Source organism: Rhodamnia argentea, chromosome 9 (genome assembly GCF_020921035.1).
Source record: "Rhodamnia argentea isolate NSW1041297 chromosome 9, ASM2092103v1, whole genome shotgun sequence".
NCBI lineage: Eukaryota > Viridiplantae > Streptophyta > Magnoliopsida > Myrtales > Myrtaceae > Rhodamnia > Rhodamnia argentea.
This window is the reverse complement of record NC_063158.1, coordinates 23,280,155-23,300,904: the sequence shown is the minus strand read 5'-3', so window position 1 is coordinate 23,300,904 and position 20,750 is coordinate 23,280,155. Positions and strand designations below refer to the sequence as shown.

At 40.1% G+C, this 20,750-nt stretch overlaps 2 protein-coding genes across 4 annotated transcripts in view; both read left to right on the top strand.

The window, feature by feature from the left end:
- Positions 1 to 20,750, top strand: part of LOC115739662 (equilibrative nucleotide transporter 3-like) — a 469,706-nt gene that overhangs the window by 258,769 nt on the left and 190,187 nt on the right. The window lies entirely within an intron of this gene.
- Positions 15,266 to 20,750, top strand: part of LOC115739719 (beta-galactosidase 8-like) — a 6,184-nt gene continuing 699 nt past the window's right edge. The window contains exons 1-19 of one of the 3 annotated variants that reach the window (XM_048285720.1): positions 15,280 to 15,303; positions 15,417 to 15,433; positions 15,503 to 15,682; positions 15,798 to 15,893; positions 16,059 to 16,171; positions 16,298 to 16,364; positions 16,486 to 16,578; positions 16,888 to 17,031; positions 17,173 to 17,261; positions 17,363 to 17,468; positions 17,576 to 17,663; positions 17,794 to 17,912; positions 18,305 to 18,469; positions 18,752 to 18,951; positions 19,230 to 19,336; positions 19,743 to 19,852; positions 19,967 to 20,074; positions 20,216 to 20,326; positions 20,443 to 20,654. In XM_048285720.1, the coding sequence (XP_048141677.1) occupies positions 15,512 to 15,682; positions 15,798 to 15,893; positions 16,059 to 16,171; positions 16,298 to 16,364; positions 16,486 to 16,578; positions 16,888 to 17,031; positions 17,173 to 17,261; positions 17,363 to 17,468; positions 17,576 to 17,663; positions 17,794 to 17,912; positions 18,305 to 18,469; positions 18,752 to 18,951; positions 19,230 to 19,336; positions 19,743 to 19,852; positions 19,967 to 20,074; positions 20,216 to 20,326; positions 20,443 to 20,654 (2,099 nt within the window). In that variant the 5' untranslated portion in view covers positions 15,280 to 15,303; positions 15,417 to 15,433; positions 15,503 to 15,511. Of the gene's footprint in view, positions 15,434 to 15,502; positions 15,683 to 15,775; positions 15,894 to 16,058; positions 16,172 to 16,297; positions 16,365 to 16,485; positions 16,579 to 16,887; positions 17,032 to 17,172; positions 17,262 to 17,362; positions 17,469 to 17,575; positions 17,664 to 17,793; positions 17,913 to 18,304; positions 18,470 to 18,751; positions 18,952 to 19,229; positions 19,337 to 19,742; positions 19,853 to 19,966; positions 20,075 to 20,215; positions 20,327 to 20,442; positions 20,655 to 20,750 lie in introns of those variants that run through there. The other 2 variants (XM_048285719.1, XM_030672945.2) reach the window with 2 other exon arrangements.

The window sequence follows — 20,750 nt, the reverse complement described above, 5'->3', positions numbered from 1 at the left end:
CCGGCGTTTCTGCAAGAGCTATAAATAGACGAAGACGAAGAGTGTAGAGGGAGACGCAGTTTCGGGGTGATTTGGAGCCGTTCGATCGGATCCGACGGTAGGCGCGGGACGAGTACAGCTGTGTTAGTGTGGGAAGTGCCGAAGTGCCTTACCTGAGGGCCCCACCGTCAGTCCACTCACCTTCCTTTCCTTTCGGGAAAAAAATACTTTTTAGGAATTAATAAATTGCAGATAAGGCGAGTTACCGGCTGACGAGATCAGTTGACCGGCTTTTCGTTGACAAGTCGTAGCGAGAATACTAGAAAATTCAATCAGATATTGACCGTCAACCGAATGAGCCGAACGGATAAAACCGACATTTCGAGTTCAATGTCTCGCTTTCAATTGCTTTGAAGACGATGAGGCGATTTCTGTATTAACATTAATCGGGTCGAAAAGTTCCACAGCTAGATTTGTTAAAATTGAAAAATCGAGAGGTGACCAATATAGGCAATGAAATATAATTATCAGGTCCGAGCAACTCATCGGTTTTGATGATACCCGCCATTGATGACGATATGCTAAATTAATTGAAGTTTGAAATACATGAAGTGTTTGTTTTATCGATTCTATCATTTTTTTTAGAGCATCATGACCGTTACGCTCCTTGCTATGCTAGCGGAGCAGCAACATCTAACATCCAAATTTTCTTGCATTTCTAGAAGTTGAGATTATATCGCAATTTGGTTCGAGGTACAATCAAGTTGGCTTAAGCCTAGCTCGAACATGCGTGAAGAACGCACATGCTTTCCCGAATCGAGCCCCTCTGTTCCAAAATCAAAGATCCATTGAATTCGATACGATAGTCGGGTCTCAACTTGTCAAGCTAATCGAGTTCAAAACAAGGGTACCAACCTACTTAAATCAGCTTGGTTAGGATTTGAATTTGGTTGAAACGGTTTATCAAGCTCAGGAGGAAGAGGAGGAGGAGGAGGAGGCGGGGGTGCTCCAAAAAGGCCAAAAAGAAAAGTTAAAAAAAAGGAGAGGCTCCAAAAAGAAAAAGAGGGATTGCTTTACGTGTGGAGACTTAGGGATTCTTTGCAAAGTCGGTAGCCTTTCCTGACGGTAATTCGATTGAGCCGTTGTTCGCGGAGCCTTCAATTTCGGAGACATTGGTTTATAGGATTAAAAAAAATCGTCATGCACCCACATAAGACGGCATCCTTAGTTAATCACGGATCGCAACCGACCGCGTTTATCGTGGCCCTGATCGCTCCTCGGTCATGGCCTTACCATGGCTGAGCGCACGGGTTGTGCCTCGATGATGGCCTTGTCGTGGCCAAGTGATGGATGACAGAGGTTGCGACCCTGATCAAGCCGAGGCCGTCGGACTGTGGCCCAAGGTCGTTCCTAAGGGTTGTCACCGATCGTGGCTGAGCATACGGATTGTGGCTGAGTGCGGGTCGTGGGTCAGGCCCGAGGTGGCCAAGTGCATGAGTAGGAAGCACGGGTACTTTCCGTAGGGCTCCCTGTCGAACACCGACACATGATCAACTCTACCGAACACGTAGCGACGCGCGATTCGGGAATCTCGAAGTGCGCGGGGACAATTTTAAAAGTTTTCAATATTTTTTAGGGTTAAAATTGGAAATCTACCAAAATTTAAAAAAGCCAAATGTTTATTATTTCATCAATGATCTTTTAACAAGGAGACAACAAAACACGTATACTCATTTTTTCTGCTCGAAATTTTATGTTTTGCAAAAATGTGAAATAAAATTTCTAATATGTTGTATATCTAAAAAAACGAAATTCATTCTTGGCTTTTTTTTTTATTATTTATTAATTTATGAATTTGAATCGAATTAACTTGATTGAAATGATCATAAAAATGATAATCGTGTTGTATCGCCTGTGACCCGTTGTCGGTGCTACTTCGAGTATAAGTATGCTCAATTAAAACGACGGCACCTCGTATTCATGCAAGAGTTACATAGAATCTTAAAAGCGAGTAATAAATTAAAGAACAATTGCTTATGTGACGGTGCTCTTACTCATTCAAATGTAACGGTGCATTTTCAATCACAAATTGCTACTAGACTTCCATAAAAAACTTTTGAAGCCCGTTAATTTTTGTTCTTCCTCATCTTGTTGATGCGTTTTATCTTTCAACGGTAAATTCAAAACAAAAAACTTCTTCATTTGTCTAACTAAACTAACCCCATTTACATCTTAAACTTCTTTTGATTGTACCAGAGACTAGAGGGCATAGACGATGACAAAGTCCTTAACCCCATGTTCTAGCAATAGGTCGGGAGTGTTGGGAGATTTTCAGCTCAAGAGCTAGAGATAACCCCGTTTGAATTTCGCCAATTCCGTGCAAAATCGCTCTGGATCTAGAGCCACTTGTATTGGCCAACGATTTCCCGCAACTTTTTCCGTATCCGGTCGCCATATCCTCCTAAATAGACTTGGTCTCCGAAATAACACCGTCTCTTGAACGAATGACAGGTTGTCGTGATGCTTAGCATGTCTCTAAATCAAACCCGTGCAGTACGAATAATTCACTTGGGTTGTCATAAATGGTATCGAAGCAATATCTTTACTGAATCACTAGGCAAACGGGCGGAGATTAACATATAAATCATTCCCAATTGGGGTTGATAATCAAATATAGGACGGAAGAAGTGTCAAAAAAGTCCTAAATCTATTGCATTAGTGCCAATTCAGTCCTAAACCTTTTTTTTTTTTGCCAATTTAGTCATAAACCTTTTGCATTGATGCCAATTAAGTCATAAACCTTTTATTGGTGCTAATTTAGTCCTAAACCTTATGTATTATTGCCAATTCAGTCTTAAATCTTTTATATTTATACCAATTGAGTTAATCCGGCCAATTTTGATCGAAAATCGCTAACGTGGACATCGATTGTCCTATATGGCACGGCTAGCGCTAACTTGGGACATTTTTTAATATTATTTTAATATTTAAAAACAATTTTTTAAGCATTTTTTTGTTTTTTCAAAATTATTTTTAAAAATTATTTAAAATATTAAAAAAAATTAAAAAAATATCAACGTATCACGCATGATAATTGACATTCATGACAGTAATTTCCAATCAAAATTAGCCTAATTGACTCAATTGACATAAATGTAAAATTTTTAGGACTAAATTGGCATTGTTGTAAAATGTTTATGATTGAATTGGCACTAATAAATGGTTTAGGACTTAATTGGCACAAATACAAAATGTTTATGAGTAAATTGACATAAAAAATGATTGAGGACTGAATTGGCACTAATGTAATAAATTTAAGACTTTTTTTACACTTTTCTCAATAGAGGACACGGAACAAGAATCTCCACCTAAGGTATAACATGTCAATCTGAAAAAATTGAAATTGGAAGTTTCCTCGAAATTCCCAGCGGATGCTGACAGCCAATTTGGTTAGGAAAGACATGGCATCCCATCGCCCACAATGATGAGGCACTGTGTTCTTGCCAGAAACGCACGACAAGTGTTGCAGTCCGCATTGGTTCAAGACTATAAGACTGGCACAAGTCAACATCGTTCGCTCCAATAGATCGACGGTGTATAATGCACACAAGTGTACATCTTCCTCCCACGCCAAGTACCGAAACCTACAAAACACCTACTTCACATCTTAAAAAACAGGAGATTAATTTGCCGACGCCTCGCTTTTGATTTGACTCCACCTTAATCAATTGTGTTTTACGATGATGAGGTGATAAAACTTCCGGATATCGTTCCCCATCCCAATCTCTTCAATTCACGTTCACATAGATTATGGGAGAAGCCAATAAAAAAGAAAAGAAAAATGACACAAAGTCTTTAAATTTTGATCCAAGATACAATATTACTTTTGAAGTTTTAATTTGTTTTAATGTGGTCCGTGAATTTTTATTACTTGTTTTATTTTATCCATAGACTAGATAATAATCTAGGATCCGGATTGCATCTGGGGATATAATAATTCGGGGACTAGATTGGGCATGGACCAAAAATTGGAAGACAACATTGAATGAAATTAAAAGTTCAAATATGACATTGCACATTAATATAAAGTTCAGGGACTATTCGTGCAATTATCTCTATAAGGGGGGAAATTTATCGGGTATAAAGAATCTCGGAGAACATTATAAACCAAATTAAAAACCTCTTTCGATTTCTCAATTAAGTTGTCCGAAAACATTTCAATGACATGCCGGGCTTATGGTAAATGAACAACTAGTGTTTGAGGCACGATCAAAGTGAGATGATTATATATTATTGTACACATACGAAATTTTCGACTGAAATTAGATCGGACAACATTTATCGGATTGTATTAATTTCGGTGAGCAAAGTACGATCTTTGATTACAATATAGAATCCTCAAAGTCATATTAATCTTTGTTCTACAAAATGCGAATCAAGAGCCTTGATGGCTTAATCTCAAATCAAACATCCCGAAAGTTTTGGATTCCGAAGGCTTTGATGGCTTGAAGGTTGAGGTATTGATGACATGAATCCAGTAGAGCTTCGTGTTCTAAAAAAAAAAAGCTTTTTGAAATGTCTCCGTTGTCTATCGAGTGTGTCGAAATAAAAGATAGAGCCATCGAGGCTTGTCATGTGGCGTTCACAAAGGTAAGGTTAAGTGTTACTCAATGGCCACGGGAGCGAACATTTTCCTAACTCTGTCTTTTCATATATATATAATAGATGAAGATAAGTTGCTAACCATTGTGCATAACCATACCTTTTATCGTATAGGATCCAAATTGGAGGCCAATTCGAGCCGTGAATTAGCGGCTTCTAGATTGATTAACGTTACCCCACGCCCACACGAACACGGCCTTCCAAATGTCTCCACTACTTTAGGATAGTGCTCTCTCTCTTTCCCGCTCCTCGCATGTGTCGGAAAAGGGATGGCTGTTGGTCGGTCCATTTAAAACCTGGATAATCTTTTCAGCTGATATTTTCTCCACAGATGCTTCGTATTCGTGCACACTGCACGCTCCCATGTTTACAGGTGGCGAACGAGCGGGCGAGCGAGCGAGAGGTTGTTTAAATGTAATTTATACGAATTGTATTGGGTTGATTTGAAATAAGCAACGGCATAATCATTTGAATTCGGTGTACCCGGTATTAAATTTGCTAATGCGAGATCACACGTCTGTTGTAATTGCTTTGGTGTGATATCGATATCGACTCGATATGTCATGTACCCTTGTAATTTCCTTTCCAAGCGACTCAACTTTAAAAATGGCTCGATATGTTCGTTGTCATTTGTGAATTGCAATTTAAATCTAGATATTCATTAATCGGGTTCAAATTAGAGATTTTTTGTCTAGCACCAAATGATTTATCTGTTTTTTTTTCCCTTAATCCAATTAGGAAAATGGTACAAATTCGATTCTTGAACTGGCACTATTTTTCCAATATGGCCTTGAAATTTGTGATTTGTGCGTAATCAAGCCCTTGAACTTGTTTCGACTAAAAAAAAAGAACAATCTCGAACTTGTCAACTTTTCTAACTAGTTCCATGTACTTGTCCCTGCAAAAACAAATATTTAGGCGAAATAGAACGATAAGAAATTAAAGCAAGGAACACTGTAGCAAGAATGATAATTCGTGCTTCACATTAAATCTTATCCTTAAGGTGGCAAAACATCATAAATTTGCCACCAAAAAAATTACAAGATAAGGTTAAACGGGGCCCCAATTAACATTAAGACAGGACACGAACGTAGAACTTGTCGCATCGGAACAACTACCGGTCTTGCACTTTCTGTTAACCCGTCACACCCCCAAAATTCCTTGACCCCGTAGAATCCTAACCGTTCATCTGCCGACACGACCTCCTCCCCTTGTCGTTTTCCTTGGCCGCTCTTCAAATCAGTATTGTCCCTCCCGTCTAAATTTCCAGGAAAATGCAGAGAAAGTGAAACCTCCTTCTAACACTTCAAACGTGGGCGGTGGCCTTGTTCTTGACTTAGATTTGATCTTTCTTCACCTTCGAGAGAGTGACGGCCTAATTTAAACCGTCTTTACGGGCTTATTCACTCTCTTTTCTCTATTAACATTATTCTAATATGTATTTCGTATGGTGTTCAACTTTTATGGTGAAAAAGGGCAGATTTCTTCCCCTGTAAGGATTTGAAATTACTGGGTCAATTCCTAATCAACCAATGCAAGGAACCACTTGACTCATGGACACTATTGCCCGCAAAAAACCAAACAATAGATTATTATAAATGTTACCATCCTTTTGTTTCATGGACCCACCCAGGAACCAGATCCGTTCCGATTTCTGGGTGAGTCTATGGAACCGGTCCTAACAAGTATCGAGCACCAACGTCAATTAAAAAAGATTGTACACAAGTGAACCAATAAAGCCACTCCATGGGATAAAGAGATGGCACGAGCATTGGTGGTGCACTTGCTGAGTTGTTTGACTAATTCATGAAAAAAATCACTAGTGCTTTGAAGTGAGAAGTATAACTACAGAGGCACGAACTGTATTTTTGATGTGAGAAGTTAAATCGCTTCTATCCTGCATAATGATTTCATAACCTAGGGAGTTATGTGATTGAGGGAAATGGCTAAATTAAAAGTCTGATCCGGTTAGTCCGGGTGGGTGGTTCCTACCGGGAACCGAACCGATACCCGCCGCTTTTAGTAAATTGGAACTTGGAATCGAACCGGTACCCTGTGGGTTCAACCCAAAATGAGTCGGTCCGGTACAAGGCGGTCCAGTGCGGGTGGATCCCCGATTTTTTTGCTCACCCTTACAATTGAGTCTTAAATCTTTTATAATTGTATCAATTCGATCTACTTTACTAGCATGTGTTGATGTGGACAGTTTTTATTAAAAAAATTTTTTTCTTGTTTGCCGGCCATAGTAGCAAGAGTAGGAAGGAAAAAAAGGAAAAAAAAAAGAAAAAAGAAAAAAATATTATTATTAAAAATTATCCACATTAGCTCCAGCGACGCCACATTAATGTGTGCTAAAATGGATTGAATTAGCATAATTACAAAATGTTTAGACTCAACTAGGAAAAAAAAAGTTTATGACTGAATTGACATAATTTCAACGGGTTTAGGACCTTTTTTTTAGTAATTTTTCTCTGCAAGAATTTATGGCTCATAACATATTGTTACTTTCACGGTGGCCCAAAGACTTTTATGTTAGCAAACTCCATAATTTTTTAGTCGTGTCCGTCATGAATTCCGTTGTTTCATCTGGTGAATAGTCAACCTCTCTCCCTTATATCATCCTACCCGAATAGCATGGAGATGCTCTTCTTGCATCAAGATCATAAAGACGGTTTCTTCTTTTTTGGATTGACAACGGGTATGATGTATCGAAAGCTTTTGAGCATTCTATTTTGCATACGATAGTCCGATCTCACGTGTAGTACAACTACCAAAATACACAAATTGGCTGTTATTTGGCCAGAGATTAATAACGGAAGGAAGGTGATTTTCAATTCTCTCGGCGCCTTCATCGATATCTCGACAAATCTCAAACATCGATATATTAGTCATTTCTTTTTTCTGGTCCAAATATATTAGTCATTAACTTCAAAAACACTCTTTATTACATGGGATGATGACTTGCCTGGATGAGACACCGACCGCTAGGAGTTGATTAGGTGACAGTTGAAGCAGTTTTTTCCAAAGTCAAAATAGTGAAAGAGTCTGAATCAAGCCGTTATTCGAGCACCGGCCAGATCCTAGATCGTTGCCAAATGGCGGCATCCTAGGTCGAAGGACCTTTCTGGTCGTTACAAGGACCAACCGTTACATTCCATCCTCAGAATCGCCACATCATCATAAAGCTGCAATGAGATTGGGCCACTGATTCAGGTCCCTTTAGATTTCATGGGCTTTTAGACAAAGCTTGATCTTGATTTTGATTTTGATGTCATTTCTTTGATTTACTCTCAATTCCATTCCTAATTTAAACCCTAAAAAGGCCACATTCTTAGGAGGGAATGAGATTATATTTGTCTATCTCAAATAAAATCAATTGCAGTCGCAAACAAGATTAAACTTTTCCACCTTAGATAAATCTGTCAAAAGACACGGTAGGAAAATAATACATGTGATGTCGAATTCCTAACTAATAACATGCTCTTGACCTTTGTAGATGAATGAAAGAGTTACGTGAATAGCTCTCTCGATTTGAGCATGTTATGGAGAAGGAAAAGACTATAGTAACTATTTAGCTAGCGGGCTTCGTGTGATCTACGGATTAGAGTTTCTTCTCAACTTTTTTTTTTTGTAACAAAAAACAAACAATTGATTTTTGAGCATGTAAGATGTGTAGAATCCTACCCAATACTAAGCGTGGACGATTTTTGAGCAAGAGGACAAGGCTGCTCGTCGTTTGCGAAGTCTTCTTTATTTTTCTGGTCGAAACGGAGTCAGCTTGAAAAGATCCAATCTTTCTTCTTTGGTTCCAGAGAGTAAGGAGTTGCTGAGAGTGGGTTTCATGCGATGAACCCACCCATAAAAAGCAAAAGGGAACCGAACCGTCCGGAGCCAACCTTGTTTTTTGTTCGGGTTTTATGCGATTTGGGTCACGGTTCGAGCCGCCATAAACTTATAACAATCGTGTTCAGATCGAGCGTCAAGAAACACGGCCTCAATCGATGACACCCCTAATAAATATGAGTTTATTGTCATACAAGTTGAAATATATGAATTGTCGTTTGACCATCTTATTTTTAGAGCTTCGTAATGCTCGTGCGGCTTGCTATGCAAGTGGCGTAGCAGAATTCATTTTCCAATTTCACCCCATTTTTCTAGAAGTCGAGGTTCTGTCGGAATCGTGCTGTTGATACAATCAAGTTGACTTGAGCCAAGCTTGAACATGCGTGAAGAGCGTGTTCTTCACCAAATCAAACCGATGTGTTCGAGAAAAGAAGCTCTGTTGAATTCATGACCGCCCTCGACTCTCGACTCATCAAACTACTCGAGTTGAAAATAGAATTCAACGGAGCCTGCCATTCTGGAAGCATTGGTTTCTGCGTATAAGATAAAAAAAAATTGACACAAATAGTCCTGAAACTATGGTTCAAAGTACAATGTGGTCCTTACATTTTTAATTTGCTCAATATGGGCCCTAATCTTCCTGGCACAAATGTTTTGGCCTTGTGTGTCCATAACTCAGCGATTTTCAGTGGCAATTTGCCTGAATGGCCACATTAATTTCACGCAAAATTTTAGGATTAAATTGGCAAAACTGAAAAGTTTAGAGCTGAGATTAGGTAATTATCCCTTAGTCATGAGGTGAGCTGATTAGCAACAGATAATAAATAAAAATAACAATTCTTACAAATAAAAAATAAAAAAAAAATAACAAGAACGTCATGACAATTGCATCGGTTTTTTTTTAGTTAAGTAATCGCGTGATGATATGGCGTAGCCAATATTAATTTGCTTATATGAGGTAGCATGTCTAAGGCAATTATTACTATGTGACATGGGTCGAACCTTTTAACATGATATAAGAGTTGGGTAATGCCCGGTTTATTTCGCTCATACAACCCCTCATTGCTCAAATGCCGAGTGTTATTTTAAACCTAGATTGCAACGTACTCTCCATATGCATGTGATATTCCTCTACTTATAAGCTCGTCCTTTTGTGTCAAACAATATATCACATAATCAAACTGACTTTTTTCTTGGCAAGCCACTCAATTTGGAAATAGCACAATTTGTCGGCTGTCGGTTGTGAAGTGCAATTTAAGAGGATCTTCGAGCATTTACGAGCACAAGAGTTTAGCCTTCTTTTAATTTAAAAAAAAAAATCTTTTGTTCAGTTAGAAAAAGGATATAATTTGGATTTTAGATGAGATAGAACAATGAGAATTCCTGCTCCACATTAAATCTTACTCCTTAAGGCGGCAATTTATCTTTCGACTCCCAAAAAAGAAAAAGACAAAAAAGGTGGCAATTTATCCTGAAGTTTGCAAGAAAAATAAAAATCACGGGATAAGGTTCAACGGGCCCCACTTGAACTAAGAAAAGACACGAACGTTGGGACTTTCCACGGTCTCGCACTTTCTGTTAACCCCGTCACACCCCCCAAATTGCCGTGACCCCGTAAAACTGCAAACCGAATCGTGACCGTTCATCTGCCGACACGACCTCCTTGTCGTCTTCTTGCTCGACCGATCTTGATATCAGTGTCCGACCAAAAAAAAAAAAAAAAAAAAAAAAGATTGATATCAGTGTTATCCCTCCCGTCAAAATTTCCAGGAAAATGCAGAGAAAGTGAAACCTCCTTCCTTCTACACTTCAAACGTGGGCGGTGGCCTACGATCCCAATGAGGATACGGTTTCCTGTTCTTGACTTAAGACTTGATCTTCCTCACCTTCGGAACCAGTCAACACCGACCCGGGTTCGAGATTGACCCCAAATTTATGCGAAAAATTATTCAAAAAGTCCTAAATTTGTTATACTTTTGCCAATTCCAATACTAAATCTTTTAATTATGCCAGTTGAGTCCTAAATATTTTAATGTATTATCAACTGAGTTAATCCGGTTAATTTTGATTGAAAATTGCCGACGTGGACCCCGGGCATTCTACTTGGCGCACTCGACATTAACTTGGACAATCTTTAATAATATTTAATAATATTTCAAGTTTCATTTATTTATTTATTCTTTTCTTTTCTTCTTTTTCTAGCTAATGACTAAGCCTTGGCAATGGCCGACGACCAGCCCAAGATGAGGGCTATCTCGGTCAACATCGCCGGCCACGGCCAAGCCTTGTCGTCGTTGGGCAATGCTAGGCGGGTCAAGCCTCGCCCTCGTTAGGCCCTCTCCTCTAGTCGATTCTTGAGACCCGGCGATTGGCTTGAGGAAGACGGGAAGAAAAAAAAAAGAAAGAGAAAAAAAGAAAATAATTAAATAATTAAAATAATATTAAAAGTTGTTCACGTTAGTACCGGTCAAGCCATGTGGCCGGCGTTCATGTTAGCGATTTTCGGTTATGAATTCAATTGGCAAAACGTGAAAAAAGATTTAGGATTTAATTAGCACAATTAAAATGTTTATGACTAAATTGGTAAAAGTACAATAAATTTAAAAAATTTTGGACAATTTTCCCGATTTACACTCTTTTTGCGTGCCTATGCGCTCTCTCGTCAACTGTATGGTTATTCTATTGTGTCTTCCTTATGGTGTTCAACTTTTCGGTGAAGAGGATAGATGCCTTCCCCGTGTAAGGATTTGAAATTGGAGAGGGTGAGAAATGAAGGCGAAGAAGAGATGACATTCGTGAAATTATCTCGATTTTTATTTATTTAATTATGATGTGATATTTTGACGTGGCATCACTAATTCCAAACATGTATTTCATCCTTTTTGAAGGTGTAAATATCGTTCTTATATCAAGTCCAAATCAAAAATGCGAAGGAGCCACCTAAGCAATGGACGGCATTGCCCGCCAAAATGTTTTTTAGACCGATTGTAGGTGTGGCATACCGGGAGCTTTCGAGTGCTCTATCAGTGTGCTATAGTCCTCCGGTCTCTCACGCGATAAAACTACCGAATACCCGAGTCGATTACTATCCGGCCAAACGATAAATTATAGAAGAACAAGAGATCTTGACCCCTCTTGGCGCCTCTAATCATGGATTATATTTAGTCATATACTCAAACACTCTCTCTTAAACAATGATTTGCATGGACGAGACACCGACCGGCAGAGTTGATTAGGTGACGGTTGGAGCAGTTTTTTCCCAAAGTCAAAAATAGAGGAAGAGTGGGGAACAAGGCGTTATATGAGCACCGACCAGATCCTAGGATGTTGCCAAACGGCGACACAGTGTGACCAAGACCAACAGTTATTATATTCCCATGCACGGAATCTGAACCATCACCACAAGTTGAAGTGAGATTGGGTTCTGAATGCACAGCCCACATTGATTCATGGCCCTTTAGATTTCATGGGCTTCAAGACGAAGCTTGATATGATTTTGATGTCATTTCTGTTATTCACTCTCATTTCGGTTCCTGAACTAGACGATGAAAAGTCACATTCTTAAAAAGGGAATTTCTGCAAAATGGGGAATTAAATTATGTTTGTCCATCTTTAAAAGAAAAAAAAGGGTAATGGTAGTCGCATACGGGATTAGGCTTGTCAAACGGGCGGGTCGAAATAATTCGGCCCAAATTGACCCATATTTTTACGATACGTCTTTGGCAACCTAACTCGGACTCAACGAATACCCGAGCCAACTTGAGCTTCGACTGTTGATGATTTTTATCCTCAAATTTTTTCTTTCGAAGAATGGGACATTTAGTGGACCGGTTTGCAGAGCCATTGAGGGAGCTCGAGTGCTCGGGTCGGGTCGTGGGGTAGGATTTCGAGTGGTGCGCGAGCAATGTGGAGAAATGGGTGAGTTACGCACTGACGGACAAGAACAACTGCATGGACGAGTTCGGGGGTCAGGTTATGGACGAGGATGTGAATGTGGTGGTGAGTCGAGGGGTGGTGGATCTCGCTCGGGCTACGAGCAATGCCCTGGCTAACATCAACTGAATAGTTAATGAGGAACGAAGTTGCGATCTGTAGGGCTTGAAAAAGTTCGTGCAAAGCATAAGCACCACATCGCAAGAGGATCATTCGCACCCGTTTGACAATCCATTAAACCCCCTGGAGTTCCAAGCTTGAAGGATAATGACGACTCATTTTAATGCATATGGACTTATTTATAATTGCATTGACTCTTATTGGAACCAACCCATTGAAACCAGTCCAAGTAACACGTCCCAACTCCACCACTAAATTAATTGGAACATTTTTTATGCTAAGCTTTGTAAGACTAAATGTAACGAGTTCTTTAAGTTAATGAAATTGGCATTTACTTTATATTCCGGAAATAAAATTTTAAGTTTGCAAAAAATCTAGAAGATCTGGTTAGTATTTTAACAAAAGCAAGATAGAGAATTTTGTTTTCGGTCAAAATTCGTCTTGTGGTTTCCTTTCCATTTTTTGAATGATAACAAACCAACCCCAGTCTCACTTTTTTTTTTATACCGAAACGGGTAATTGGTGACCCACTTTGGCCCTAGATAAATCTGTCAAAAGACAAGGTAACAAAAGAATGTACAAGGTACTGTTTCTAATTCCCAAAAGCTTAGTATTAGGAAAAAACTGATGACATGTTTCTTAACTTTTACAGATGGCAAACCTCACGTGATGCACATGTTAGTTTTTCGTGTCAATTATTATGACAATATGAGGTGTATAGAATCCTGCCAAACCCTAAATTTGGAGAATCTTCTTACAAAATCCATATGCTTAAAATCCAAATTAGTGTTGTCACTAATCGATTGAATAGACATCCTTGCATGATGCTATTTATCGTTTTAGGGAAGCGACATCCTAGGAAAAGGTGTATGAAGTATTAGAACATTTTCTTCCTAAAAATCTAAGAGAGAGAATGATGATATGTCCATGCATCCGCAAACTAGACATGAAAGTTATGTCTTTGTGGTGTATTATAGACATGGAACAAGCGGTGGATGAATCTCGAAAGGATTCAAAGGCTAATCTTCTAATGCATAAAATGACCTTACTTTTACCGGATATCGGATGCTCCGATTGAGCTCGAATCTCCACGAACCGATCATTTGAAAGTATAGGATCATAAACAGGAACAGGCTATGTGCTGAGAGAGGAAGAAGACAATGAGGAGTCAATACAAACGCTAGGAACAGGCTCAACCCATGCATCCATCACTTGCTGCAAGGAGGAAGAAGGGATGGACTTCCCCATGGTTCGATTAAGAAAAGAGAAAATGACACAAATGATTCTTGAATTTTGACTCAATCCGTAAGATAATCGCTGAATTTTAAATATATTCAATATGATCCCCGAACTTCAGTCCAATATTTATTATAGTCCATATACTTTTAATTTGTTCAATATAGTTCTGGACTTTTCTACATATTCAATATAATTCCTAAATTTTATGAAAATTTCATATTATATATTAAGTCAAAGTTTAAAAATTACCCGCGTCCTTATCTCGTCGAGAAATGATCCACAAACTATGGGTATGAGTGCAAAAGATAGACGAAGATTGATGGGAAATGGAACGTGCTAGCCGCTTTCTGTGTGGCCATTGTGTGGCCTCCATATTTTCCAATCAAAAGAAGGGAAACAGCAGAAAGAGACAAGTCGAAGCACATATAGATAAATAGATGGGTAGATACATCTATTGGTAACAAAAATGGCGTTTCGTTTCTTGCTTTCGATCTTTCTAACAGCGAATTACTAGGGTTGCCTCAGTGGCCACCCTTCTCATTTGGAAAAAGGCAAGTGGGGAGTTCGATTCCCAACTTTGTCAGGAATTTGAGGTGAAAACGAATGAGTGAGAGAGCATGATTTTTTAATATGCACATGACGCACGCAATGTGACTTATATAATAGAAAATAATAATATAGAATTAAGAAAAAAAAAATCTTTCGATCATCTCTCTCTAAAACATGCACCGACAAAAAAGCTGGCAAGCACAGACCAAGGCCTAGCCAATGTTCTCGACTTTGGATGTGAAGGAAGGAGCACATGAGGATGATCTTATCCAGGGGGCCTACGGGGCCACCAGGGACATTCTCAAAACCCTATTTACCAAACAAATTCATAACTTTATTGTAATTATTTTAATTCAATCTTAAACTTTTCTTTATCAATTAAATATAAATTTTTTTCACATTTATGCCAATTTAGTTCACCCGATCAACTTTGATCGGCCGGCACTGATGTGTTCAAATTTTATAATATTTTAATAATTTTTGAATTATTTTTTTTGTTTTGTTTTGTTTTGTTTTTGTCTTCTCCTTCTTCTAGCTGGTTCCCGGATTGGCGAACCGGCCAGAGGCAATGGCCGGCAAAGTTGACGACGAGGGTGAGGTCAGCAATCTGTTGGAGGAAGAATGAGAAGAAAAAAAAAGAAAGAAAATAAATATATTGAAAAAAAATTAACATTTGATTACAAATTATCTACGTCAGACCTGGCCGGCTAAAATTGGCCCGATGGACTGAATTGATGCAAATGCAAAATTTTTAGTATTCAATTAGCAAAATAAAAAATATTAGAACTGAATTAATACGGTTATAATAGATTTAAGATTTTTTTAGTAATTTTTCACAATGAAGAGGCATAGTTCAAGGGTCCCTTTAGTCCAACTTCGATTATATTTCTTTTTGTTTCCACTTCCAAAAACGCGTTAATTACGTCCCGGCCATCTCTTTGGCCATCGGGTCTTATTCCCGGAACAACACACGAACATGTGCAAGAAAACAAAGTTTTGATCTTCACATGCTTGTCTTATCCTTACCATAATCTCATCTTCTTGTCATTTGCAAGGTCTTCACGTCATTTCGTACGGTTCTTGCCGTGAAGGTCACAGCCATTTAGCGGTATTTTAACTTCAGGCGGTTGAACTCCCCCCGATACGAATTCTGCATTCGGCCTGCTGCGAATTGAAGAGAGAAAAAATGACGGAGAAGAAGAAGAAGTTAGTAGGATTGGTATTATTGTGCGTCGTCTTGGTTTTTGAGGGAGTAGTCTGTACCAGTGTGACTTACGATGGTAGAGCACTGGTCATTGATGGAAAGAGGAGGATTTTGCAGTCCGGCTCCATCCATTACCCGCGAACCACGCCCGAGGTAGGTCTTCGGTTCGGTTCTCGTTTCTCGGATGATCCTATCACTGATTTGGTAATGTTAGGTGTCGTTCGTCGTGTTGCGTGATCGTGCGAGCTGTGACATGTGAAATTTTTAGGTGTGGCCGAAGCTTATAAGGAAAGCCAAGGAAGGCGGGCTTGATGTGATCGAGACCTATGTTTTCTGGAACTATCACGAGCCCGTCAAGGGACAGGTACTGTGTTATATTGCGAACTCCGCGTGAAACCAGTTTGTTTACTCATGAGCTGCAGAATTTCAAAATGGTTGAGGCAGATGATAGTGACATTCTCCTTGTTATCATAAAGCAAATTGCTTTTTGATTGTCTTCTTAATACATCCTTCACTGAACCTTTTTCAGTACTATTTTGAAGGAAGATTCGACCTCGTGCGGTTTGTTAAGGCGGTGCACGAAGCCGGTCTCTTCGTCCATCTGAGAATCGGGCCATATGCTTGTGCCGAGTGGAATTACGGGTCTGCTCTGCTTAAGCTGCTCTCATCTGTTTTTCTGGAACATTTGATGGCTTCATCTCATTTAGTTGCTATAAGTAACAGTGTAATACCGGATGATCTTGTGACGTTCTTGAGTTGTCGAGACAGGGGCTTCCCGATGTGGCTACACTTCATTCCAGGAATTCAATTCCGCACTAACAATGCGCCTTTCAAGGTGAATTCGCATTTTGACTGTAGTTGAGTTTGCCGCAATGAGTTCTCAGGATGATCGAGCTTTTCGTCATGCTCCTTTGGGTTTCAGTCCTTACCCCTTCTGGTTGAATTGTCATATACAGACCGAAATGGAGATTTTTCTCGGAAAAATAGTCGGATTAATGAAGGAGGAGAGTCTCTTTGCGACCCAAGGCGGACCCATCATTCTTGCACAGGTGATCAATGAGTGTCCTCTGACTTGTATTCACTTACTAAATCATATTGCAGATTCAGGGTTCAGGTGAATTCGTCGAACTCTGTTCGTTTCGGTGAATCTGTGCTAACTTAGCTTCAGTAATCCACAGGTATGAAAAAGACTGTTTCGACAAGGTCAATGCAAGGTTACTTGCTTGTAAAAATCCGTACTAATCCTGCATAACACGACAGACGAAACCACAAGCGTGTCGTGTTCCTTCCGAAAGCTATCTTCTTGATCGCAAGAGTTTCTTTCATTCTGCTTGATGTACCTCAAATGCTGCTGACAGGTAGAGAACGAGTACGGGAATGTCGAAGGGGCATATGGAGTCGGCGGACCATTATACGTCCAATGGGCGGCAGAAACTGCTGTTAACATGAACACATCCGTACCTTGGGTGATGTGCGCGCAAAGCGATGCTCCGGATCCGCTTGTAAGCATTCATTTTTGTGACAAGGTTGTTTTCTAGCTACAATTTACAAATGTTTTCTGGTTCGGAAAAACTCAAAGCTCTTCTTCTCATGACAATCTATGTTGGTTTCAAGAGCTCACTAATCTTCTTCCGTCGGTGCAGATCAACACCTGCAACGGATTTTACTGTGACCAGTTCACTCCGAACTCTCCTTCAAAACCCAAAATGTGGACGGAGAACTACGTCGGATGGTAATTGTCTGGGGCATAACTTCGTTAAACCAGAGGCCTAATAGCATAATGAAATTCTACATTCAGTAAAATTTGTATCGTCTTTCTTGATCCTTTTGTAGGTTTCTTGCATTCGGCTACCCAATTCCGTATCGACCAGTTGAGGACCTTGCTTTTGCGGTGGCGCGCTTTTACGAATACGGCGGTACTTTTCAGAACTATTACATGGTGAGCTACTGTATCAGTAAGCTTTGTTCGTTTATCCTGCATTTCAACCCGCAATTTTGCGCATGCAACCGTCATGCGATAAATTTTAAGGGCTGATACTTTGGCAGTATTTCGGAGGAAGCAACTTCGGACGAACCGCTGGCGGCCCTTTGGTTGCGACAAGTTATGATTACGATGCTCCTTTGGACGAATACGGTAAGACATTTCATACAATCAAACATTCACACGTCGTCGACTCAGGGTCAAATTATGGAATTTTTTGTGACATTTCTCTAAGGCATCTTGCGGTTGCGGATGCGTATCTTACAAGGGAAACTGAATGCAGGTTTTATCAGGCAGCCGAAGTGGGGGCACCTCCGCGACCTACACAAGGCGATAAAACTATGTGAAGATCATTTGGTCAGTTCCGAGCCGACTCATGTGCAACTCGGCTCCAACTTAGAGGTGAGAATCCAATAGCCTGGCTTCAATTTGGCGGGACATGAAAGATTACAGAGCACGAGGGACGTAACATTAGTTTCATCGACGCAACCAAAAATCGAATGACATAAGGTCCTGCTATTTATCAGTTGTACTATCAGGAAGCTCTGGCACATTTGGAAAGCTCACTGTATTAGCTACAGCAGTTTCTTCAGCGTTTTCCGATGGACCAACTTAATCATGTGCAACTCTCGTGTTAGGATCAATGATCTGCTGTGGACTCTCGTCTTAGTAAACTGATCTAAGAAGTTGCTTTTGCATATTCCTTGTGATCCTTGAGCCTAACCTATTGGCAATTCTATTGCCCGGACAAGCCTCTTACCATCTCAGCCTGACTCGGAAATACTTTTCTTCAGGCACACGTCTACAATAAGTCCTCAAACGACTGTGCAGCTTTTCTTGCAAATTATGACAGCAGTCAAGATGCTACGGTCCAATTTAACGGGAATTCGTACTTCCTCCCCGCTTGGTCTGTGAGCATCCTCCCAGATTGCAAAACTGCCATCTATAATACTGCAAAGGTATAGATACTGTACCACTTAATGCACATCCAATAGATTATGGTTGAATTGACATTCCATGTTCTTTTTGTATAGCTTCTCAATCTACCGGCCTTTATTCGATGATACAGATTATGACATGTTTATGAAACTGGAGACAACAACAAGCATGATGCTTTGACCGGTTGACTAGTTTAGATTCGCTTACTTTTCTGGTTTCCCCATTTTTGGCTGGTTGAAATCCTTTAGCTGACAAATCTCGTGGAGCATGATCATGTCGTTTACAACTGGTAACAATTGCAGGTTGTTTCACAAAGGACTGTCGCCGATAACTCATTTGCTCGTACAACCACTGCGCGAGAGACTTCTATTGCACCAGCGTCCTGGAGCTGGTACAAAGAGCATGTTGGTATCTGGGGCAACAATTCCTTCACTAGCCCGGGCCTATTGGAGCAGATAAATACGACAAAAGACACTAGCGACTTCCTATGGTACACGACCAGGTAAGGCGCTTCATCCAAGGATCTTGTAGTGATTTTTTGCAAACTATCTGATTTGGTTCTAGACCAACCTATTCAACATAAGTCAAAGTTTAGGAAATTATAGAATGGAGGTACATTGCCGGTTCGAAGAAGCACTTCTACTGTCTCCCTAGAGAGTTACATCCTACTCTGTTGTGTACATAATTATTCCAATTTAACCGGCATTGTGCGAATGTTTTGTCACGGCTGTTGGGTTGCTGCTGCATTTGCCATCTGATGCTTCTCTGCAATGGTGGCAGTATCTACGTAGATGAGAATGGAGCATCAAATGAAGAGAAAGAAGGTCTTCTGCTTCTTGTGAGTTTGGGCCATGCAGCTCTTGTTTTCATTAACAAACAAGTTGTCGGTGGGTACCTTTCTCCAAATCATACTCGGGACTGAACTATGTATAAATTTGGCTGTTCTTCTTTCGAAGTGTATACTTAAACCAAAGGCGCCGATATTCGGCAAAAAGTTGGTGTCTTTACTCATTCTTTTTGGCTTGAGGAGCCACCATCTGCTTCAGAGTTTTAAGACATGGAATTTGTTGCGAACCAGTATTACATGTCGCACCTAACCATAAATGCTCATAATTCTTGTTTGGTAAGTGTGAATGTCTAGGAGATTAACTAAACATCAGGGAACTTTCTTGCTCTGTAGGTTTTCTCCATGAAAACTAATCTGTCCGTCTAGCTCCTTAATCGCGTCAACTGAGGCACGAAGCTTTCTTGTGTCTAGTAAAACTCACCCATTGTTTTTCTGGCATATTGCAGGATTCGGATACGGCAACCACGACATTGCAAATTTTTCCATGACTCAGAAGATTAATCTTAACCCAGGAAATAATACACTGGACGTGCTGAGTATGATGATTGGTCTCCAGGTAAAAGGACTATCTCGACTAAAATCAATGGCAAAATTTTGAAATGAATAAGTGAGATCGCATGTTCATTTTAAGGTGTCTCTTCTCTTCATGATTTCACACATTGTTCACCAGAACTACGGGCCCTGGTTCGACGTCCAAGGAGCAGGACCTTTCTCCGTCATTGTCGATGGACTTGGAAATGGTAAAACCGATCTCTCTTCTGCAGAATGGACCTATCAGGTGAGAGATACCTTCAGTTTGCATTCTGAGTATGTTAATCAGATTATCAAAGTTGGGTCTATTCTCACATGTTTTCAGCAGCATATCATTCTCTTCATTAAGAAAGTAAACCAACCAGAATTTTTGTTTCCCTGTTCTCAGGTGGGAACTGAAGGCGAACATCTTGGATTAGATAGAGTAGGCATGGCAAATAGTTCGTTCTGGACGAAGGGCGAGCTCGTGCCGGTTAACGAGAGCTTAATCTGGTATAAGGTCTGTACTGATGTATTAGCTCTTTATTTTCCGAAATACATAGTGATTTACACATTGAGGGTTGATTCTATAAAGACTGGAGCTAGTTTTGTTCAACTCTTACCATTTGTCTTCAGGTGATGTTTTTGGCTCCTGAAGGAACCGGCCCGTTAGCGTTGAACCTCGCTAGCATGGGGAAAGGACAAGCGTGGGTGAACGGGCAGGGCGTTGGGCGGTACTGGCCTGCCTATCTCTCGCCCACGACCGGCTGCACCGACAACTGCGACTACAGAGGAAGTTATGACGCATCCAAATGTCAAAAGGATTGTGGCAAGCCTGCCCAAACATTGTGAGATCATTGACATGTTATGATTTGTTTCATCTGCACTTGTTGGTCTGAGGCACGGACGGTTTTTATCTCTTGCCCAGTCTAACGGTGGGTTTC